The 25288-nt window shown below is 36.8% G+C and overlaps 1 protein-coding gene across 1 annotated transcript; it reads left to right on the top strand.

Moving 5' to 3' along the window:
* Window positions 1-3984: 3984 nt before the first annotated feature.
* Window positions 3985-24912, top strand: LOC108414526 (cadherin-like protein 26). The gene is made up of 17 exons (XM_017687401.1): window positions 3985-4074; window positions 9768-9881; window positions 12424-12573; window positions 14839-14983; window positions 15076-15251; window positions 15363-15494; window positions 18256-18438; window positions 19480-19799; window positions 19912-20054; window positions 20784-21008; window positions 21853-22074; window positions 22232-22353; window positions 22595-22702; window positions 23307-23372; window positions 23459-23500; window positions 23590-23670; window positions 24476-24912. Exons 1-17 carry the CDS (start codon window positions 4039-4041, stop codon window positions 24677-24679), a joined length of 2469 nt encoding a protein of 822 aa, XP_017542890.1. The 5' UTR covers window positions 3985-4038; the 3' UTR covers window positions 24680-24912.
* The last annotated feature ends 376 nt before the right edge of the window (window positions 24913-25288 follow it).

Genomic DNA, 25288 nt, shown 5'->3' on the forward strand with positions numbered 1-25288 from the left:
TAGTCATAACTGACATATAATGATATTGAAGGTTTATTCATTATTATGAACACGTTTTCATTATTTGGTGATGTTTGTTGCTGGCTGAAAATTCCTGAAGTTAATCATTTGCTGCTTTTATTCAGCCAGCGAGGTAGATGTAGGAAATGTTCAATCAAGATGCAATAGAATATTTGTTCATAAGTGCAGCTGATTGTGCTGAAAAAGAAACTTGTTTTTATCAAAACATTAAATCCAGCAGCCTCTCTCTTCTCTGTAATTTATACAGAGATTTCTTGTGATTCAGCGATAAACATCACAGCAATCCTGCAATAAAACTACCACCCCTCCTTCTCATGAAAAATCAGGGGTGATTAAAAGGTCTGAACTGATCTATATGCCTTGTAATGTGAACTTATGCAGATGAGGACTAGGTGTTAATGCACTGTAAAAAATAATGTTTAGATTTTGCTTGCTTCAAATGTGCCATTTTGTTGCATATGAATAAAATGGTAAATCAACAAAATTCTTGCCCTAAGAAACAAAACACAGCAATTGTACATTCTATTCAACTGTGTTCATTGTGCTGCATGTTCAGCAAAATGCAAATCCAGGCATTTGCACTAACTTGCCCGGCCTGTTCTGAGCAGCCCCGAATCAGCCAACTGAGATAGGTGTGAGGTGATTACAAGGTCTGAACTGATCAAATCAAATCAAATCAAATTTATTTGTATAGTACTTTTTACAATGGATGTTGTCACAAAGCAGCTTTACAGAATTTCGGAAAGACAAAGTTTCAACAGGACTGTAAGAATGTACAGAAACCCCCCGGTGGGCAAGCCAGGGGCAACAGTGGCAAGGAAAAACTCCCTCAGAACTGAGGAAGAAACCTTGGGAGGAACCAGGCTCACCAGGGGGGACCCATCCTCCTCTGGTCAAACTACCTACAAGTGATTATACTACTAATATTAATAGCAGTAATATTGGTATTAGGAATAACTAGGAGTCTATGAGAACATCAGTGTACGGTGGGCAGCTCGTCCAAGGTAGGTGGTGGCAGCTGGGGCATGGGCAGCTGGTCTGAAGTTGGTAGCAGGAGGGCTCAGCAGTCAGTCGTCCTTCAGTGTCCAGCCAGACATATGGGTGATTGTATACTCGGAAAGAAAGCAGGTAAATGGAATTAGTTTTATTATATCCGTTTGTACACAGGGTGTTATAAACAGGGATTGTAAACATTTACAGAGTGTGGCTAACGACTCCGGCAGATCTGACTATGACAGCTTAACTAAAAGGAGAGAACCAGAAGGACACACAGACACGGCAGCACACTGAAACAGTTTGGCATCCCTCCGCTCCACCGTCCACAAACTTGAGTGACCATGTGCGAGCAGCGGGACGACAGCACCAGCGTCTCAGTTTACTATAATTCCCTGTGTCTATGGACCCCTGGATCTGCTGCCTTTATCTAAAGGGGAACATTAGCTACCAAAAGCTAAACTGAACAAGTGAGTTTTCAGCCTAGTCTTAAAGATTGAGACTGTGTGTCTGAGTCCCGAACAGTTTCTGGAAGATCATTCCAGAGTTTGGGGGCTTTATAAGAAAAAGCTCTTCCCCCAGCTGAAACCTTCTGAATTCTGATGACTATTAATAAGCCAGCACTCTGTGATCAATAAAAGGATTTTATAATCAATACAGAATTCAATAGGCAACCAATGAAGTGATGATAGCACTGGACTAATATGCTCAAATTTTCTAGTTTTAGTGAGGACTCTGGCTGCAGCGTTTTGGACTAGTTGGGAGTTTGTTTAAATTCCTGCTCGTGCATCCTGACAGTAGTGCATTACAGTAGTCTAGCCTAGAAGTAATAAAGGCGTGTACTAGTGTTTCTGCATCACACAGGGATAGGGCATTTCTGATCTTGGCAATGTTGCGAAGATGTAGAAAAGCTGTCCTAGTGATGCTGCCTATGTGTTGATCGAATGATAAATCTGAATCTATTATAACGCCAAGATTTTTTGCAGCTGATCCAGGTGTGGCTGGAAAGTCGGCGAGATTTACGATTAAATCTGGTAATTTACTTATTGCTAATTTTGGACTGAGAAGGAGAACCTCTGTTTTGTTACTGTTTAATAGGAGGAAGTAATGTGACATCCAGCCTTTCATGTCTTTTACACAGTCCTCCATTTTCTATAACCTGTTTTTGTCATCAGGCTTGGCTGATATGTACAGTTGAGTATCGTCTGCATAACAATGAAAGTTTTACGCCATGGTTACTTATAACTGTGCCTAACGGTAACATGTATAGTGTAAATAGTAATGGTCCTAATATAGACCCCTGCGGAATTCCAAATCTCACTTTTGAATAATTGGAAGATAAATTGTTTACCCTAACAAACCGATAACGTTCTGATAGGTAAGATCTAAACCATGATAGGGCCGTCCCTATGACTCTTTTCTAACATTTCTAAGAGAATATTGTGGTCTATTGTATTGAAAGCCGCGCTAAGGTCAAGTAGCACTAAGAGAGAGATGTAGCCTTGATCAGAGGCAAGAAGAAGATCATTATTTATCTTAACTAGAGCCGTCTCAGTGCTGTGGTGTGGCCTGAATCCAGATTGAAATTTTTCATATATATGGTTCTTGTGTAGATATGAACTAAGTTGTTGGGCCACAGCTTTTTCTAAGATCTTTGATATAAACGGTAAGTTAGAAACAGGCCTGTAATTAGACAAAATGGGAACGGATCTATATGCCTTGTAATGGGAACTTATGCAGGTGGGGACTAGGTGTTAATGCACTGTGAAACATAATGTTTAGATTTCACGTGCTTCAAATGTGCCATTTGGTTTCATATGAATAAAATGATAAATCAACAAAATTCTTGCCCTAAGAAACAAAACATCTTCAGCAAAATGCAAATCCAGGCATTTGCACTAACTTGCCTTGCCTGTTCTGAGCAGCCCCGAATCAGCCAACTGAGATATCATAACTGGGCACGCCTGGAGATTCAGACTGATAAGAAAACTTTTTAATTACTGCTTTTGATTTTACACAATATGACTGTGCCAGTCACAGTAAGTAACAGTAAAATAACAGCTGTATACTGTGACTCCACACTCACCTGCACAGCATTAGTGGTCATTTAAAAAAACTAATCTCCTCTATTTCAACTGTAAATGTGATGCAAGTGAAAAATAAGTTAAAGGAAAACCAAAAACAAAGGATTCATTCAGCACTACACTAAACATTTCAAGTAAGTATTTTTAAATGAAATATGATTCTGCTTTTGTAACTGTTATTTCTGTCTGTAAATGTTCTAATCCACTTCATTTCATAGCACTCTGAATGACTTCTACAGTATCTAAATTACAGATCTACAGTCTCTAAATTACTAAGATTTTTTTTTAATTAGTGGAATTGCCCTTTAAATATTTCCGTTCACTCTCAGACATAAAGGTAGTCAACTGTCACTGTGGCAGTGCCCCTCTTGTCACTTGGGTGGAACCCTCATGTGTACATCTCAGTACCTTTAGTCAGGAAACATAACTGTAATATAATTCATTGAAATTATATTTTCTAAGATGTATTAACTCCACACACCCCGTCTCAGGGCTTTTATTTTATTGTTGTTGTTTTAAAACATTAGTTTATGAAAAAGATACAAATAAGAACGTTTCACCTGGAAAATCTTATTTGAGGTTTACAATTGGACCTTAAAACCACTCATGTGCCTTTGTTCGTCCCCTACATTAATATTATTATATTAATATAATATAAAAACACGTTTTATATTATGGTCTCTTGAGTAACACTTTAACAAACTTAGTTTATATAGTTATATAGAAGCTGTGTGCGCGTGTGTGTGTGTGCGCGCGTGTGTGTGTGTGTGTGTGTGTATGTGTTGGCAGTGGTTGATGATGTCATGTTGGCAGGCCTCCTTCATTAGAATACCCACCCCTCACCCTTTACTGTAATAGCAGTGGTTAGCAGTGGAACCTGCAGAGAGGAAAGAGCAGTTCTTTCTCTGCCACATGATCACACACGACTGTCCAGTACAATATGAGGAAACTAACTCTTGCTCTCTTCCTTGCTGTGGTGAGTACCTGTGCTTGATGTCGTATCTGGGCTTTGGTTTCTATTATTACAACTAATCATATTATTATATTCTGCAGTGCAGTCAGGGCTGACCGGTGGGTGAATGTACATACAGTAGGAGACACTAACTTTATACACAGCTGTGTATCATGAGATGGTAGAACATTCAAATGTGTTACTAGCAGTCAGAGTTTTACAGTCATCAAAGAAGAACTAGCCTGTTACTTTTTTAAAGCCAAACAGTTATTTATATTTACTCAGTACCAGTTGATGAAAATATATGTGGACTTTTGACCTGAGTGCTTTCAAAGGAAAATATTTTTACTTCTACTGAAGTGTTTGAGTGAGTAAATTAGTAATTTCAATATTTAGTTCCTTATTTTTAGGTTTCATTTCATTCTGTTGCACTGGTTCAGGTCCTGGACTGATATGAGCTTTAAAATCATTTTTTGATCAAGAAAAAAGTTCCACATCAGTTATAGAACTTGCTCAGTATGTAGTTAGTTTTATTGTTCCTTTTAGACCCATGAGTTCTGTCTAGAACCATTTCATGCTGAAATGTTTTTTTCATTGAGAAATTGTTCTTCAGATTGATGGAGAATGTTTCTGATATATTTTATTTCATATAGAACATTTTAAAAAATTGTTCTGCGTAGCACAAAAACGGCAACGTAACAATAGCAAAAATCTTTTTGATGCTATGAAGAATTTTCAGATCAGCAGGGCAATTATTTTGGTCAAAATAATTTCTAGGTTTTATTCAAATCATCCATCCATCCATCCATCCATCCATTTTCTAAGCCGCTTCTCCCTCAGGGTCGCAGGGGGGTGCTGGAGCCTATACCAGTGGTCATCAGGCGGAAGGCAGGATACACCCTGGCAGGGCAGACAGACAGACACAGACAATCACTCACACACTCACTCATTTATTTAATGTCTTATTCTCTAGGGTATATTTGGTTTTGCATGAAACAAATGCATTTATTTATTTATTCTTTTTTTTTCGTAAAAGTTCCCCTCAAATTAACAGAAAATGTGTTTTATGATCTATATATGTTGCTATATGCTTACAATTTACTGCTGAAAGCCAAAAATATTAGACACTTTTTGTATTATTTTATAAAAATAATTTTTACAGAGTATTTCACTGAAGAGATGCCATCTGTTTATAGTTTATAGCCCAGATTTGTGGGAAAATGGGTCGATTTTCAATAGACAAAAAAGTGAGTTCAGCTTCTTTTATTATAAGCATCTAAAGTTACATTACCCATCTATTTGACTGGAGAGAAAACAGTTACAGCTCTCATATGACACCCATCTTTTGAATGTAGCTTATGAAATATGAAAGTTATGAAGAATTTTGACAAAGTGAATTTTAGAACCACAGATTTAAGAGGCTACAAATTTACACTCTGAAAAACAAAGGTGACAAATTGTTCACTATAGTGATGCCATTGAAGAGACACTTTTGCTTGAAGATTCTTCAAAGAATAATTTTATACATCAGAAGTGTGAGTGTGAAGAACTTTTTTAAAGAGTGAAATTAAAGTTCTGGAGTCCTTAGATTCATATATCCAAGCTAAGAACCTTGCAACAAACTCTTAAAAGCAAAGATGCCAATAGAGAAAAGAACCACTTTTATTTCCCTAAAGAACCTTTAGTGGAACATTTTAAGGAATCTCCACATTAATTAGAGTTGCTCTACCACTTCTAGGTGTTTCCTAGCCAAGAACCACTAAGGAACCTTTTATTAAGACTGTAGAATATACTGTAATGATCCATTCCTGAGTATAATGTATAATATAATGTTCTGCTGTCAGTGTTGTTTGATTTAGCAGACAAAGCTAAAACTGACACCACTCCCTTCGCTAAAAGTGTTGCTCTCGAAAAACTAGAATTATTGATCCTTGAACTGGCAGGAACAACTGGAGCTTTTCATTTGAAACAAATAGTTTTTACTTAATATCACATCAAAGGTACAGCAAAATTAACTTAAATGGGAACTACATTAACTTTATTTCAAAATGTCTCTATAATTAAATGGTTAAGCTGTGTTATTCAAAGTGGATTCAGAGTGGTTTGGTGTGAAATGCTCTGTTCTAGAGTAACTTACTGAGCCAGAATTGTTCACAGAGGTGGTGATAGGAAACAAACAGCCCCCTCTAAAGATACGATCACATTACCAAGTTCAGTGGCACAGATCCAATTTTTTGCCCTAACATGACTCTGATGTGTTCAGACCTGTGTGGACACACAAATCTGATCTTGTCTAAACAAACCTGAGACACTTTCATTTGTGGTCCTAGATCAGGTATGTACTAGTTATTGGCCATGTGACCTTAATGAGAACACTCAGATTGAAATGTGCTGTCATTCAGTGTTCAGTCAGCTGATCTGAGTTAATTATCCTTGCAGCAAAGGCTCGTTTTGCATGTTAGTTTGTTTGCGGTTCATACCATGCATGATTCGTTCATCTTCACTTGATGTTACTGATTAGGACGTGGCTGTTTCAGGATGCCAGTTCAACCCCATTAATGACAGATTTGAGTCACTTACCTAAACAAGTGTGAACCATCATGCTGGAGATATCAGATCTGAGCAAAAACTTGAATTGAACATTGAGGCCTATAATGTAAATGCAGCCTAAAAGCTCCCTCTCAGGAAGTTATTACTTGAAATGGATATGAATTCGCTGACTGATGTCTTCGCTAAAGTTTTGAGACATGATTTTCGACTTTTACATATTTGTCAAAACCCAGGAATGCATAATATTAATAACAATAATAATAACAATAATAATAATTTTAATTTATATAGCACTTATTCTGGTGGCAGCTCAAACCACTTTAGAGACATGTTATAAAACAGTTATAGATCATTAGTATTTAATTAGAATCAGAAGAAAATGAAGAAGATTAAATTAGAAGATAAAGATAAACTCCACAAAACATTCAGTTTTAGTTAAATGCTAGTTTACAGAGATATGATATTAGGTGCTTCTTAGAAGTGAGCACTGAGCTTAACTGTCTGATAAAAGGTGGAATTGAGTTCCACAGTTTAGAAGCATAATAACTGAAAGAGGCCTCTCCATGTTTTCTGTGTTTTACAGCGAGTATCTGTAGAAGGCCACTATATGCAGATCTTAGATTACGTGCCGGAACATAAACAGACAGACACTCTGTGATGTAAGCAGGTGCTAGTTTATTTTGAGCTTTAAAGACTAGTAGCAGAATCCTGAAATCTATCCTGAATGATACAGGCAGCCAGTGCAGTTCTTTCAAAATGGAAGTGATGTGATCTCTCTTTTTAGTTTTTGTTAGGATGTGCACTGCTGCACTTTGTACAGGCTGTAAGTGATGTATACTTTTATTAGGAAGTCCAGTAAGAAGAGCACTACAGTATTCAAGTCTGCCTGTAACAAATGCGTGAACATGTTTTTCTGCGTCACTCTGAGACAGAAAAGGCCGAACTTTAGCAACATTTCTTAAATGATTAAAAGCTACTTTAGTGAACGTGTTTACATGTGGGGTAAAACAGAGTCTAGATCATGCAGAGGAACATAAAGAAAAACACTGCATATAAAACTAAGAAGATGCTTTCAGGTTCACAGGTGGTTTTGGATAGAAAATAAAATGGCTTAGGGTTCTTTGGCAAAGATAGTGGTACACTACAGAACACAGCAGAACCCTGTTGGCGCTATACAGAACCTTTGAAAAACCACCTTTTTCAAGAATATATGTTTGTTTTGTATAAATGGCGTCCCCTGGTTCCTATCCCCAACACTGTAAAAATAAAAACTGGTATTTTTCTCTAGAACAAGGCATTTCATACCAAACCACTTTGAAGGACTTTGTTTTTGATCTCAACCACTGAATTATGCAGAAATTTTAAAAATTTATGGCATTTCCTTCAAAGTGATGAAACTGTTTGAATAAATATTTGGGCCTGCTGATAGGCCCTGACCTGACCTAAGGGAAAGGTCAGGGCCTATCGGCAGGCCCAAATATTTATTACACACTTCTATAACCTAAGAATAGCTCAACTAGTTTACGCTGAAGTCCTTGTAGTTACTGAATAATAAGGTTTAATATGTAACAATCCTCATATTTTAAGGGGTTAATGTTGTTCACATGTTATTTTATCATAATAATGACTACCTGTACAGTAACATCACTCTACTATCATTTTTTGGCTTATCAGGTTTGGCATCACCCATTCAAACATAAGCACATGCTGGACAGGAAACAGCACATAGTCAGCAGTGATGGATGGATGTAGAACATTGAGAAATCAAACAGGCAAATAAAACTGATGTGCCAAATTTCTTGTAATAACATCATTCTACGTGATCCAGCTTGTTCATTCTGTTTCTCTTTTACATTTCATACAGATTGATATTTGTTATTGTTTTAAATAGCTTCTGACCATCTCCTCCTAGTTCCATAGTCCTGTCTTTATTCATAAAAGGGAGGTTCAGTCTTCTAGATTAAAGAAGAACTGTCCAGAGCTCCAGCCCGAGTTCTCAGAATTCTGTCTTGTAGACATGCAGGCTCCTCTCACACCACGGCCATATTTCTGAAGATGTGGTCTGAGATAACAAAAGATAGAAAAATGAAAGAGAAAGCCTCAAAAACTCAGCATAAAGGTGAATACTGTGTGTTTCAGAAAAGGAGAGTTAGCCTCAGGGGCAGGTGGAGCACTGGTTACTGAAGCAAATTTTTTTCCTCCTTAAAGCCAGATTGGTTTCATTAAAAAAAAAAAAACCCAATAATCAATCAGTCATTCTCAAACACCAATCAGTCCCCAGCTTCTTTCTTCTGTTCTTCTCTCCAAATGGTACAAATGTCAACCTTTAGGAGGGCTACTGCTACTGTTTTTGGCTTTAGGCTAATGCACTTTAGTTCATGTTTATAGAAAACAGTGAGACATACAATGTCAAAAACGCATAATCCAGTCCATTAGAGGGAATAAACTCCAGATGCTCAGAGGGAAATGTTTTGCAGGCAGCGCCATGCTAATTGGTGCAGTATAAGCTTATATTACTTGAAGCTACATTAGCCCTGTAACTCCAATCCTAAAGACACCAAATGTCTTGGCTAATCAAGCTCTACATCTTTTGTAATTTACTTTGTTAATTTTATCATGAACAGCATTTTGGTGCAATGCAATTTGAGCAAAGGATATATTTATTTAATTCTGGATATACGGGATCATAGTAAACAATACAAAGCTTATATGAAATGAAACATTAATATAGGTTGAATAAAAAAATATAAAAATACTACTACTACTACTACTACTACTAGTCATACATATGACAAAGTAAAAGTAGGTTTTATTTTGTTTAATTGATATTAAATTACAAGTATTGCATGTCTCCATATCTGCAAATTAGCAGGTTTTGCTATCTAGCTGTAAATAGTTCTAGATCTAATGTCTAATTGAAAATGCATCAGGTGAGCACTGAACCAATCATTTTTTGGCTGCAGCTATATTACCTAATCAAATCTTACAGACTTTTCCTGTCCTATGAAGAGTTATCATTTAATAGTGTAAGAGTGAGGTCAAATCAACTACATTTAATGAAAGGGAGGAAACTGCCTTTTGCTATTAGATCACTGGTGTTCAATTAGATGTTCTCTTGTTTACACTTTTGCTTGATTAACTCATAGCAACTTCTCTCTGTTCTTCAGTATATCTGCTCTGTAGCAGTTCACAGCAGGATCAGGCAGAAGAGAGCCTGGATCATTGACAGCTTCAACATTGAAGAAGAAAACCCCGGCCCTTTCCCATATTTGTTGGGGACGGTGAGTATCATGTTACTTACCGCCTTCAATACAGAACAGATTGTTAAAGTTGTAAATGTGGAATGAAGAACCTTTACCTGGACAACAGTGAAACTGCTGAGGTGCCTAAACCTTTACATTTCTATTCCTATAGATTTTAGGTAGCATCTCCTGGAGATGGCTTTAGAACTAATAAGAGTTTCAAAGTTACTAGCACGTCAAGATCTATTCCATATTCGAAAGTAGTTTCAGTCATCACTAATACGAGACTAATAAGCGCTACACAAGTTTCAAGGCTTTTCAAAATGTTCTGTATAGAACCATATACAACACATTCATCAGTCTGAAAAACCCTGTTTAACACATTCTCCATCAATCTGAAGAATAATGTCACCATGTAAAGAACCATTTATGCACACAAATGGTTCTTTGAGTGTTCTGCTCATGGTTCTAGTAAAAACAGTATAATAATTTGTATAGCTAGCTCTTCAAGAGGTGTTTTGTGCCATATTTCATTAATAATAAAGCAAATGATTTTCACACCCCCATAACATATAATATTCTCATTATGTAAGAGTTCAGCTCATAAAGCACAATAAACCATTCAGATGTGGTTAATGACCTCAAATGGGCTCTAGTAACTGGTTCTTGAAGGACTCTTTAGCAAAGATATTGGTACTGTATAGAACCATGAACACTAAAAAATGAACCATTTGCATCCCTAAATGGATCATTGCATGGTGCGATGGTTCTTCAGACTAATGGAGAACATGTTGTATGTGATTATATATATAGAACCTGTTTGAAAAGGGTTTTGAGTGTTGATTAGAGTGACTAAAATAAGGGTAAATAATGGTGATGAAGTAAAAATAATGTGGTATGTAAAAAAGTTTATTTGCATAATATCAGTGCTTTTGTCATCTTTGTTGAAATGTTCATTTTCTTGGCTGATGAGATTAAATCTCCTCTAATCTCTCTTGGTATGTCACTCCATTCATGTTTCCTTCAATGGTGTGTGGTGCTCCAGCACTGTTTACTGAAAAGCAGCTCCATATCCTGATACTCCCACCTTCATGCTTCACTGGTATTCTTGGGATCAAACACAGAACCCTTATTTTCCAAACAGCTGAATTCTTTCCAAAGAGTTCTAGTGTTGTTTCATCTGACCAGAGAATATTGTTCTACAATGGTTCTGATTGATCTAAATGCTTGTGTGCAAACTTAATGAGTACCTGTCTTCTTAGAGCAGTTGAGCGAGGGTTGGGGAAAGGGAAATAGTTACGGTGTGGTTCACTGTGTATTGTTTTTGGTGATGCTCTGCTGCTTTCACTTCTTATGTAACTTCTTCATCATCAGTCCGAGAAGAGAAATCTTGCGTGCCTCATGCCTCTCTATGAACTTCCATAAACTTTCCACTCGAACATTATTAAAACAGCTGTGGTGACAGTAGTTTAAGTTCCCTGTTTGGGCTCTGTAGCTTTTTACGTCCTCCTGAGAACTTAAGGAAGCTCCTTCACCTTCATTTACACCTTCACACCATCATTATTTATGTGTTATGTGAAATCTTCCCAACCAAATCTAAAGTCATTCATAATGATAGCAGCATCAATATGTAGGACCTAATATATTTATTTGTAACGTTTACCTACATATCTATAGTAAAAATCTTACACTACACTAACACCTACAGTAGTCATTAGGAGGGCTTTTTGCTACATATCAGGGCTAAAGTGAATTTGAGAGTGATTAAAAAATTAATATTGGAAGAAAAATACATGCTTATCTTTACAGCACAGTTACTTAGTGTAATGATGCAAGGTACCCCTTAGCACATTACTACTATGAATGACTGTATATATACTTACCTGTTTTAACATGCACTGCTCATACTAACCTTCAGGTCCTAAAAGATTACTGATTGTGGCTCCTGGACTTTTACTTACCTGGGCGAGTCCACCCTCTGTAGTAGAGGAGGGGAGTGAGAACCTGTAAATACAAAGAGAAATGTGAATCGTGTGAACATTGTAAGTAACAGTGATTGATTACTTTTTCTATGGCCTTGTATTTTGACGGCCACATATAATATTGTGCCATATTCATTTCAACGTGTAAATAGGAAATGTATGGTTTATTTTCCTACCCGTGGGGGGAATGGAATAGCTTAAGGGAGGAGCTACCTGTATATATACGACAAACCACAATTTGGGGTTCTTCTTCCCTTATGGTAGCAGTGCTAGGCTACACCTGTTTGTAAGGGTTATTTGTGTGACTAGACTTATGTGACTTTGCAGTCACAGTCTAATTACCTCTGTTGATTGAGGTCGTGTTTGTTTTTTTTGTTTTAAAAAGCGCGCTTGTAAATACACCGTTGTGGCAAAATAAAAACCGTTGTGAAAAAAAAGAACTTCTCTACTCCTGCTCTTTTTTTTCAGTGTCTAGCTGCTTGCCCTACAATACCCATGCTTGATACTGTAATAATCTACAAATCTTAATTCAAAATGCAAACTAAATTTTCATCTATTGCACAATTTTCTAAATTAGCCACCACATTCTTTTGTTGCAGATTGAACTGGACACAAACTATAAGGTCAACTTTGTGCTGCATGGTAGTGGTGTTGATAAAGAGCCCAAAGACGTTCTGGAAATCAAAGAAAGAAATGGCCAGATTTGGGTGCATAAGAAGGTGGACTACGAGACTTTTCAAGTGCTCCAGGTATGATTTTCTTCTGCTTAATTGGAGCAAGTTTTTAGAACACAGATGTTTAGCTGTAAAATGTTTTCATCATGTATACATACTGGAGAAAATGTAAAGCTTACACTATATTGCCAAAAGTATTCAGTCACCCATCCAAATCATTAAATTCAGGTGTTCCAATCACTTCCATGGCCACAGGTGTATAAAATCAAGCACCTGCTTCTAAAAAACATTAGTGAAAGAATGGGTCGCTCTCAGGAGCTCTGTGAATTCTAGCATGGTACCGTGATAGGATGCTACCTGTGCAACAAGTCCAGTCCTGAAATTTCCGCGCTACTAAATATTCCACAATCAACTGTCAGTGGTATTATAACAAAGTGGAAGTGATTGAGAATGACAGAAACTCGTTCACAAAGTGGTAGGCCACTTAAAATGACAGTGTGGGGTTTGCAGATGCTGAGGCACATAGTGCATATAGGTCGCCACAGAGTCAATCTGCAGAGTCAATCGCTACAGAACTCCAAAGCTGCAAAGGGTGGGCCGACATCATGTTAAACCCTATGGATTAAGAATGGGATGTCACTCAACTTCATATGCATAAGCACATACTTTTGGAAATATAATGTATGTCACTATTAGAAACTTAATTTGCTGCAATAATTTGTATACATAAACTTGTACAGCTCATTATTTATTCAGCTAAACACCATGTACAGCATTTATAAATATACACCCACACACTATATAAACCCACAATAACTATATAAATGGTCGTTTAAAAACTTTTGTACACTTTCAAATTCTAATTAACCCTCTACTGCATGCACCATGAGAGCAATATTTAGAACATGTTTGACTCACTTTTTTACATACAATCAATCAATTTTTATAAAAGAATTATGACGTGTGAATTTTTCAGGGCATGTTGCCTTAAAGCAACATTGTGTGACAATGAAAAAAAAATGTCACAAAATGAGAAGCTACACTTTTTGTAATACTGAAAAATTTTGAAATGTCTTTTTCAATTTTATAATCAAATCCCCAAAATTGTTCTAAATAGAACATAAGTTCTTCAGACAAAAAATTAGTCACCTTGCGTGTTTAAGGTGGTAGTAACTTCAGGCTCCTGCAGATGGTGCTGCAATGGATGATCAGTCTATAAATCATAGATTAAGAAAAGGCAGTACAGTGCAGTGAATGTCCCATTCGATGTGTGGAAAATGGATCACAAAGCATATGTGAATGATTGGAAAAAAAGGAATGATTGCATTTGGGCATGACAAAGGCCATAGAGTGATAGAAATAGCTGAATTTGCAGGTGTATTGAAATGTATGGTCATAAAGATCTAGCAGCAGTGGCAAAAATCCCAGTTTACATGAAATTCTCATCAGAACTGTGGCTGAAACATGAAACTAACAGACAGGGACCACCGATGTGTTTCACACCTCGTGAATAACCCCTGTGAACTCCCTGTGGAGTTTTCTTTCAGAAATGATTTGTGAGGGACCTGCACTGACTTGTAGAAGCAATTCTTGCCTGGAAATGAAGCGATTTTTATTCACAAGGTGACCAGACAAAAAAAATAATCACCACCTTCAACATGCAAGGTGACTAATTTTTTGTGCGAGGAGCTTAATTTTAAATGGAAAAATACACGTTGACTGCAGTTCTGACTTTTGTAACTGCACAAGTGACTGTTTCTGTTTTCAAGTATATAAACATATATCTATAAACACGATTTCAAACTTGGGGAACCTGATTAGAATTATCTTTGATCTTGAAAACAACTTTCTTTCCTAACTATGTAATTTTGAAAATTGGGCAGATTTACTAAGCAAGGCACAGATTACCAACAGACTCTTTGTGCAGCTGAGGGTCGCCAAAGAAGTGAGTTATCTACAAAGACCTTCCTTTTAAATTAACTCAGGCACATTGTACATTTATGACCCATACAAGCTAAACAGGCTTTTTGTATAAAAGCTCGTTTCTACCAGGTCATATAAACAAAAAAAACTGAGCTGATGCTGGTTGAAATGGAGGATCCTAGGTTTAAAAAATATTCCAAGTTATTATTCTGAGAAAATTAGATATCATTTTGAAATAATAAGTTCAATTGCTGAAAATGAGCTGTACTAGTTTTCAGTAAACTATAGGGTTTTAATGATTTGCATGTCATTGTATTTTGTGCAGCGTTTTAAACGAGTGCCATTAAAAATGTTGAGATATGGTAAAATCCCTTTTTAATCTATGATTATTTATTGCATTGTTTTCCCCTGTTGTAGTTAACATTTGAAGCAACAAATGTCTCCAATAACCAAGTGGACACAAGGCTCGGGGTTGAGGTCAGGATTCTGGACATTAATGACCACGCCCCAGTCTTTAGTCCACCTCACTATCAGGCTACTATGAATGAGTCTACAGCTCAAGGTGATCCAGCTTTGCACTGTGTTTACTGGTTAATCTTACAGAATATGTTACGGTCATATTGCCAGTCTTGATGGTCATCTAAATCTCAACAGGTCAGGTAGTAGCAACAATGAATGCCACAGATGGGGATGACTCACAAACTCCAAATGGAACCTTCTCCTTCAATATCATCTCTGTTACTCCCAAAACGGACAATGTGGAGTTTTTCTTTGAGCCCACTGGAGCATCGATTACAGAAATTTTTTTTCGAGGATGTTTGGACTATGAGGTAAATAAATGCACTGACTGCAAATGACTCTGTGTCTTATTTGTTAACTTGCTTCATGCTCGAAATCCATTGTGTTGTAATTTTTGGTAAAGTTCTATATTTATTTTCCAGAAAGCAAAAAAATATACCATTGTGTTGGAAGCCAAGGATCATGGAGATAAAGTGCAGCTCTCCAGCACAAGTACTGTGACAATGAACATTATTGACAAGAACAATCACCTCCCAGAGATCACAGGTCAAACAGTAAGTGCTAAAATTTTGAAATGCATGTAAATAAGCAATAATAAGCAACCTACTAAAGTATGATTATTATCTGCATTATAGTACATAATGGCTGTAGTTACCAGGTAGAAACTCCAGGTAGAAATATTAATGGTTTACAGTAAAAGTAAGCACACCTCATGTATCATACTTGCATGTATGGGTATTTCCTCTTCCTTTTTTATGATACTAGTAGAACAAACAGCATTGAAATTTTAATTTATGATGATTTAACCCTCTGGGGTCTGACTGCATTTTCTCCATGTGTGCATTTCTTCATAAACTCTCCTTTAAAGGATCATCATAAAACATGATCTTAATATGTTTCACATCAAAATGCATGTTTCATCACAAATCCATCAGTTCCACATGGTGAGAGGCACATGATGTGAATGGGCGACTTTATTTCTGTGCTGAATCAACACGAAGAGAGGGAGTTATTCATTCAACCTAATGAGAAACTGTAGAATAGACTCAATTTATATCACAATACCTACATTTAGAGTCAGTTATTCATTCAACCTAATGAGAAACTGTAGAACAGACTCAGTTTATATCACAATACCTACATTTAGAGTCAGTTATTCATTCAACCTAATGAGAAACTGTAGAACGGACTCAGTTTATATCACAATACCTACATTTAGAGTCAGTTATTCAATCAACCTAATGAGAAATTCAGACTCAACAGAGTTTTCTAATTTGGATTCTTAGGTAAGAACAGAATCTGCACACACTCAAGAGCACAAAGAAACAGTTGTGAACAGTTCTGAAGTTCAGGAACACGTCATGAATCTGACATAGACTTTTCCTTAGGATCTTTCTCAAGAACACATTTAAGAACAAACTTAGGAGGATATTGATGAATGAGGCCTATTATTATGTAATAACTCTTAACAAACGCTACACCCCAGCAATAGCTGGCATTGACTCCTCAGCCAGAAATCACTTCTTGAAGGCATTTCTTGTGATTGTATGTCAATCTCCTGTAGCTGTGATGTGAGGCTTTTTACTGAATACATCAAATTCCACTAATGATCTACCTGTTTTTTATTATTACTATTTGTCTAAGTGTATTAGGTCAATGCAAGGTCCACTCATGCTTCACCTTCATCTTCTTGACAGATCTCAAATACTGGTACAATGCATAATTCACACTTGGCTCCATGATGGTGAACTGGTCAGGCCCTGAAGTACAGAATGATATAAACCATAAAACATTTACCATTTCTGTGCAAAAGTCCCACCTACCTCCAGTCAAAATGATTGTTTAGTACAACTTATTCATTTTTCAGCATCAAAGAAAGAAAAAAACTGTAGTGTTTACTAAAGAACAGCTAATGCACAAGTCATTGAGCTTTAATAACCCTCTGTGATCCCAATTTGTGCACATCTTCTTAAATTCTTCTTTAAAGTCTCCTCATATAACATGATACTCATTTGTTTCAAATTAAAATGCTCTGTTTTCTTCTTCACTACTTCCCAAAACCATTGCAGCAACTTCAGCAGCTGTAAACTCTCCGTACCTTATTTCACATGTCTCTCTGATGTGGACTGAATGAAGAATGAAGGGTTTCCGGCATGATGTTTCAGTCCTTAGTGATTTCCTGATTTCCTCCTTATTTACTCACTTCTAGTTTCTCGATCTTCACCTCAGTGTTGTTGGGCAAATCTCAGTTGTGCATCTACATTCTTTTATCAATTACAAGAGCTTCACTCTTATGCATTTTAAAAAATATAAATACAAAATGTGACTTGCCTTTATCCTTGAGTTTTGGGAAACCATCTTCCATATCTTTGAACTCGATCTTGGCCTGAATTTGATGGGATAGCCTGGCGTGGATAGATGGTTGGTGGTGTAAAACATTCCTAATACTTGTATACTGTTTCGGACAGTGAATTATTGAGTACCATTTGAAATGGCTTTCAAACCCTTTACACATCAATAGTGCTTCATCAGGGACATAGGGAGCTTAGATTGTTGTAGCCATACAATTCAGTTGCAAAAACTACAACAGATCACACTCTTTCTGATGTTTGTATAAGACAGTGTCATCCAAATGAATTAATTTATAATAATTATTTTTTTTGGCAGTCATTTCAGTGCATATTAAACTATTTGTAGATATTTGGTGCTCTGCTGGACAAGGAAATTCCATTTTAGTTGGTTTTATTTGTAGTCTTCTCTTCTATCGTTATCATTAATCGTTCTTTCTCATTAAATATCCATGTATGCAAATATACAGTGCTGTGAACATGTATTTGCCAGTCACTTAAATGTTTCAGATCATCCAACTAATTGACAGGCTGTCCTTGATGATTTTCTAATAGAAAGCAGAATTCATGGTTCCATCAATTATGATACATCATCCAGGTGCTGCAGAAGCAAAGCAGACCCAGACCATCACACTACCACCCCCATGTTTCACTGTTGGTATGATGTTCTGATGGTGGTTTTCCTTCAATAAATGAAATCATCATTTAAAAAGCATTTTGTGTTTACTTGGGTTATCTTGTCTAATATTAAAAGGAGTCTGATTATCTGAAACATTCAATTGTGACAAATATGCAAAAGTAGAAAAAAATGGGAAGCGGCAAATGATTTTTCACAGCACTATATATACTCTGAGAGCAGTTCTGAGATTTTTTGTGAAGTTCTCTTGTTTAATTCATGTTTCACTGACAGCATATGACTGCTATTTTAGGTCTTACTAACATATATATTTTACATATCTCTTTTTAGGGCCCTGGTAGGGTAAAGGAACGAGAAAGCGGAGTGGAAGTCCTGCGCGTGCAAGTAGCTGATAAAGACAGTCCAGGTTCACAAGCCTGGAAAGCTAAATACACAATTCATGGAGATAAGGAAAAATATTTCCAAATAGAGACGGACCCCAAAACTAATGAAGGAGTGATAACAGTTCTAAAGGTATTTGAGTGTTCTGTTGTTTGCTAAACAAATTTGCACCTTAATATCATGTCTTATCTTGTCCAATTTGTAGATGGCATTGTGTTGACTCTTAGGTCATGCACTTGAGTTATACAGCTGTGGAGATTATGGCAAGTGTTTCGCAAGTGATTCCAGTAGAGGATTCACCTCTGAAATGATAGACTTAGGAGCTTACATAGCCTCTTTCTCCATCCTGGAATGGTAATCGACTCAAATATTTTCAGTTAACATAAGCAAATAAAATATTTGTCCCCATAATTCTGTAATCAAAGAAACTAGAACTCTGCCCCCTCTCTGTGTGGCAAATGTTGAGCTGCTAGTGAGCAATGAAGACTGAAAGGGAAGCGATGAGACCCCCTGTGAAAAATAATTCACTCCTCTCCACATAGAAGGCTGTGCTGAGCTGTGCTGCAGCTTATAAAGAACTGCAGCTTTCTTTATATTAAATATTCCTGCACAACTGACACAATAAACACACAACAGCTAAACTTTCAGAAATGCAGACCTGCTCCTTCACCTATGAAGATGAAATCCAGCTTGCTTTCAGTTTTTTTAAATCTCACATACATTTTCACTTTTAAATTGACATATATTGTAAATCGTTGTTATTGAAGGACACTTAAGGAGGAAATTGTTAAATTCAATCAGTCAATCAATCAACCTTTTTTTGACCCCAAAGCACATTGAGGGAGACCCTCATTTACAATGTAGCTGAGCCAATACAGAATATAGGAAAAACAAATGAAATGCTATGAGGTCATTTTAATCATAGTAGTTACATTTTTAAAATCTACATTTTAGTTGTCTTTTTTACTTTGTTGCATAATTTACACCGTCTTAAAGAAATGTTTCAAAATAACTTTTTTTATCCTTACTACATTGACCTTTATTACAAGATAAGAATGTTTTTCTTCTCTTGTAAACCATTTTAGAGATTTGAGATTTTGTTCCGAAAGTGACGAAATGCAGTTCACACTGATTTAATGAACCTGGTACTTTTATTCTCCTTTAATTGCACAGGCAATGGATTACGAAGAGCAAACTTCAAGAAATGTGTCACTCAGTGTTGCAAATGAGGTGCCATATTTCTCCTGTGAGATCACCGGACGTCCTGCTAAGAGATTATGGGATGTAAAGACCTTCAATGAGGGGCCTGGCAAAAGTTTGCCAGGCTTCCCTAAGTTGTATCCTGTCACCATTGCTGTGGAGGACGTGAACGACCCTCCAGAGTTTGTACCACCTGTTAGAAAAGTGGGGATCATGGAGAACACCAAACTAGGAACCCACTTGTGCACTCTTGAAGCCAAAGACCCTGATAAAACCTTTGCCAGCAAGTTTCAGTGAGTGGTACAGTAGCTGTCTTCGGCCTTAAAATTTGTTGAAAAGCTAATTGTGCTGGAAAGAACTTTAGCCTGAAATCTCTCTATGTTTCTCTCACTTTCATGTCCCCAGTTTTACCAAAGGAGAAGATGTAGATAACTGGATAACTGTAGATCCAGAAACTGGGGAAGTGTTCACAGCAAAGGTTCTGGACAGAGAATCACCCTTGTTGAAGAATAGTTCCTACAGTGTGATCCTCTATGTTGTGGATAATGGTAAGAAACAGCACTAATTATATTTGTATTCATTGTGGAGCGATTTTAATTCAGTATGAATCTGCAGTGTGTGTAGTTTTACAGTCTAGTAGTAATAATTGTGGAGATATTTTAATCCAGTATGACTCTGCAATGTTTAGTTTTACAGTCTGGTAGTGATAACTGTGAAGTGATTTTAATCCAGTATAAATCTGCAGTGTGTGTAGTTTTACAGTCTGGTAGTAATAATTGTGGAGATATTTTAATCCAGTATGAATCTGCAGTGTGTGTAGTTTTACAGTCTGACAGTAGTAACTGTGAAGTGATTTTAATCCAATATAAATACATTGCCATTTTACACATCACATTTTCAATTTTATTTTGCTACTCAAATGCTTCCATAATACTGCAGGATCATGCAGGAGAAGAGTCAGCAGAGGCTATAATGTCTGCTCAGAAATGTTCTTTTAATTTGAATACAGCAGAAAAGTCATTTTCCTAACATCCATAAAAGTTGAGATGGTCACCTACAGTCATAAAATTCCACTCTATAATAGCCAATTAACTAAGCTAACTAATCCCACCACCGCATTTCAAACTGACAATACAAATAAAAGTGTCTTTTTTACTGAGGTTGTGCACCTCTCATTAGCCTCTTCTTATGGGCCTTCTGCAACACATTTACCAGCCACATCGTGTTTTCACTGTTTTATGGTACTCTAATATTACTCATTTTTCTCCAACGTCCAGGTGAGCCTCCTATGACAGGGACAGGAACCTTGATCATTCAAGTGGGAGATCTGAATGATAATCTGCCCATACTTGAGGTGAACACACTGGGTATGTGTTTATTGGACAAGGCCACTATGACAAACATCACTGCTGTGGATCTGGACCTGCCTCCATACAGCAGCCCCTTCACCTACGAGCTCCTGGGGGATGTTAAAGGGAAATGGAATATTGACCCCACCAGGGGTAAACAAAGCTCTCTAAATATGACTCAGTGCTTTATTTACCATTTGGTTTACAGCTGCCTTACAGGAGATGGCCCTTAAGATATATTCCTTGTTGTGCTTTTAAAGATACACATTAATATGATTTTACAGGCTTAACCTTAAAATTAACACTACTTCTTGATCAGACCAGGTGGATTTCCATGAAAGAATAATTCATGCAGCCATGCTGTCACGATTGGCCCCTCCCAGTCCTGTCCATGTGCGTTTGTTTTGGTTTAAGTCCTGCCCCTTGTTTGGTAACTCCTCCCTTGATTGTTTTCACCTGACCCTCGTTATCCCTGTGTATTTAAGCCCTGTGTTTGCCAGTCTTTGTTTCATGCATCTGTATTTGTCTGATGCGTCGGCCTTTGTTTGACCTGTTTGCCTGTTTGTGCTACTCGTCATGTCTGCACCTGGCTCTGTTCGTGTTGGCTCAATGACCTTGGACCATGATGACCCTAATTTTGGATTTACCCTCAATAAAAGTCACTTACCTCCGCACCTGCGTCCGCTACCTCACGCCGCGTTACACGTGCAAATATTCAAAATTGTGCTTTTTGAGCAAGTTTTATATTTTCGAAAAATTTGCCCCAGCAGGTTTTAAATCTTACAAGATTTTTGCATTTCTATTAAATATTCATTTCTACATGCAATATCTGAATCAATATCACTTACAAATAGCTTTACATATAAAAATCTATTTAGAGACTATTATAGAGGTTTGCTGAAACAACATTTTTCTCATTATGTTGTCATGAAAACATGTAATTGTGTATATAAATATTAGTGTATGTTTTTCAAAGGACATGCCTTTCTCTCTGTAGGGACAACTGTGCACCTGGTGAAAGAGAAAACTGTCTATTCAGGTGTTCACGAGCTTCAGATCAAAGTATCTGACAACCAGGGCCTTTCCCTGACACAGAACCTCTCAGTCACTGTGTGTGACTGCACCAGCACACCAAACTGTCATCTACGCAGATCTTCAGGTGCCCAGGTGGGCAGCACTGCTGTCAGCATCATGATTTTCACGTTTCTTCTTCTTCTAGGTACGGTTGAGCTATTTACAGAGTTTTAGTGACTACAATGAGCAGGTTAAAGTTTAATGCCTGGTTAATGTTACATTTTATCTTCAGTTTCAAGATGCAGTCTGCCTATAGATTGGTGTACCTGATGTATTTCCGAATGTATTTCCTTTTTGGACAGCTATTATTCTCATGGCCTTTCTGATCTCCTGCAAGCACGAGAAAAAAATGATCATGACAGATGACGAACCTGGGTGGCATCTCCTCGAGTCCAATATTGAGACTCTTGGCACAGACTGCAAGGTAATAAAACACTCTCTTGCCCACACCATACAGGTTACATTATTAAAACATTAAAATATTGGTACATGCAGAAGAATAAATGAGAAGTGTAGTAATCACAAACTAAATCAATTAAACTTTTATGAAGCTACTTTAGAAACAGTGCGAAATTACGTGTACAGTTATCTTCTTGGTCTTTTTGGATACCATAATATATTAGTTTTCAATAATAATATTTTTTGTCTATTATCTCTTCATAAAGGTTCCTGCCAAAATCACCCAAGTGGAGTCCATCCAGACCTTAAAGGCAAAGCCCAATTTGATATCAACACATGATGGAATTTCAAAGCAGGAAGTCATACAACAGAATGTATGAAAATCCAACTTACTATCTAATACATCGTGGTTTGTATAACATAACCAGCGTCTCTTTATACTGTGTGAAAAGTGTATGATAAATAGACCAATAGAAATTTTTCAAAATGTCTTGGGGGAAAAAAAACTTTTCTTTCTTCTTTATAGTTAGTGTTTTGAAGATGCATCTCACTGCTCTTGGAGCAAAATCTAGTATCTACATTTTTACTTTTTTACAGAATTAGAAAATTCTAGCTGACTTTTACAAAGTGCCAAAAATTCATTACAGATGGACCAATAGAAATGCCCTAAAAGTGCTTATAAATAATCTAGTTACAATAATCAATACTAACTTTACAGGGGAAGGAAAAAATATACTTTACTTTTAATATAAGTCAATGGAGCCTTTTTTTCCAAGTAATTTTTGTCCATTTCTTTTAGTCCATTCATCATGGAATTTACACACTTTACACAATGTAAAGAACAACAGGCATGTTCAGATTATGTCAAAAACTGAAAAATAACCAATTAAATTTTTGTTTGATTGATTTTGTTCTGACCACAGTGATATGTTTGTACATATAAACTCACAAATTATCACTTTATTCATTTTACTCCAGCACCAGCAGGATTACTATGACAGCACTTTTCAAAAAGAACAGTTGTTGAAAAGATCTCTGCAGCGGGTAAATACTTTTCATTTTTGAGACTGACAAACTGATAAGTTTTTTTTTTATACTGACCGACTGTTTCTTTCCTGACTGAATTTCAGAACTCCACAAGACGCTCATATAGAAGTTGCCACTCATCGATGGTACGGTCACAACACTGTTCCTTTTGGGTTCATTTTACATTTTAAACTTGTTTTCAAATCTGTGCTGAATCTTTGTTGTTCCAATCCAGGACCAAGTGAAGAGAAACTACTCTATTTACAGTGTAGATGAGTTTCAACTCAGACAGAACCTGCTCACTCAGATTGATCAGGTACTCCTGTTCTGCTTTCATTTATCATCAACTTTGATTCGACAAAATTGATGAATTTCTCTGAAGTCATAAATGTAACTGGGAAAAGAACCTGTAACCATTACAAACCTACCCAACAGGTTTTTACAGCAATGAACTTTTATTATTCAAATTCTCAGATATTGTCAGATACAGTACTGTGAAAAAGTTTTAGACCAACTAAGAGACCATATGTCTGGGCCTTAAGTGTATTTTTGCCTGTAAAAACTTTGCAACCTAATAAAACTTTGCAACCAAGTAGAACTTATGATTCTAATTCTAGCTGCCACCTGCTTGAGATCCAGCCATAACTTTTTTTTTCTTTTTGTTATTTTATGCCACTCTAAAGCACCTAATTGGGTTAATTAGCTAGTTTGCTCACTAGTTATATTTAAGTCCAACTAAGTGGCTGATTATTAGGAAATCAAACAAAGCTCATATTTGATTTTTTTTATACAGTGTATAAACATGAGCAAAAGTATTCTTTCTTTGGAGACCTTTTTGGAGGTTAGTGATGTACAAGTGCTTGGTGACGTTATCCTCACCCTGCCAGAGTGAAGAATTATCTCTATTTCTGTTACATTCAGCTCCAAGTGTTAAAAAAAGAGCACCATTAGGTACTATGAGTTCTAATCTTGAGCAGGTATCAAAAACCTTAAAACTGGAATGTTCTGGACCAACAATAAAAAAGAGCAATTATGCCAAAGATTCCAGATGAAAAAAGCCATTAATGGGAATGAATTAACCTGAGCTCTTCGCTCTGTCTTATGGAATTTCTCCTCTGCAGAACCTTTTCCAGCTTCAGGCGCCAGGAGAAGAGCTTGGTGACTATGAACCTCATTGTTATGCATATGAAGGAGAATCCATGATTGACCCTCAACTGGATGCCATCTCCCTCCCTGAGAATGACTTCAATCCAAATGTTCTGACCAACCTGGAGTGGCAATTCAACAAGCTGGCAAGCATCTGCAGGCCTGATTTAAAGTCATAGTTTCACCGAAAGTAGACGCTCAGAAAGAGAGAAACTTTCACTTCTTTTCTGGAATATGAGTGGATTCATATTCATCTCTGAGCTGATGGGAAGTACACAGAGGTTTTGAGAATGTATCATAGTTTTAGTTACAGGGATTGATTTTTGTCCGTGGAGAAGCCCGTGACTGTGGTTGGATAGTGTAGTGGTTAACACCTCTGCCTTCTACACTGTAGACTGGGGTTCAATCCCCACCTGGGTAAACACCCTACACTATGCCAATAAGTCCTTGGGCAAGACTCCTAACACTGCCTTGGCCTACCTATGTAAAATGATCAAATTGTAAGTTGCTCTGGATAAGAGCATCAGGCAAATGCCATAAATGTAAATTCAGTAACTCCGAGCTACAAACAAGACAGAGTTGGCCAAAGTGTATGTAATGTAAAGCAAAGAAATGGAAGGAAACTTTAGTAAACGAAGCTCATCACAGCAGCTTTAAGATAGAAGAACTATATATAAATACACTGCCCCTTTAGAATTATAGGCATTCCTAATTAGTATAACAGTTTGGTGTTTATTGATGCTCAGCACAGAGGCCATGTTACATAATCTCTTTCTCATACAGTTTCT

Source organism: Pygocentrus nattereri, chromosome 9, assembly GCF_015220715.1.
Source record: "Pygocentrus nattereri isolate fPygNat1 chromosome 9, fPygNat1.pri, whole genome shotgun sequence".
Classification (NCBI taxonomy): Eukaryota; Metazoa; Chordata; class Actinopteri; order Characiformes; family Serrasalmidae; genus Pygocentrus; species Pygocentrus nattereri.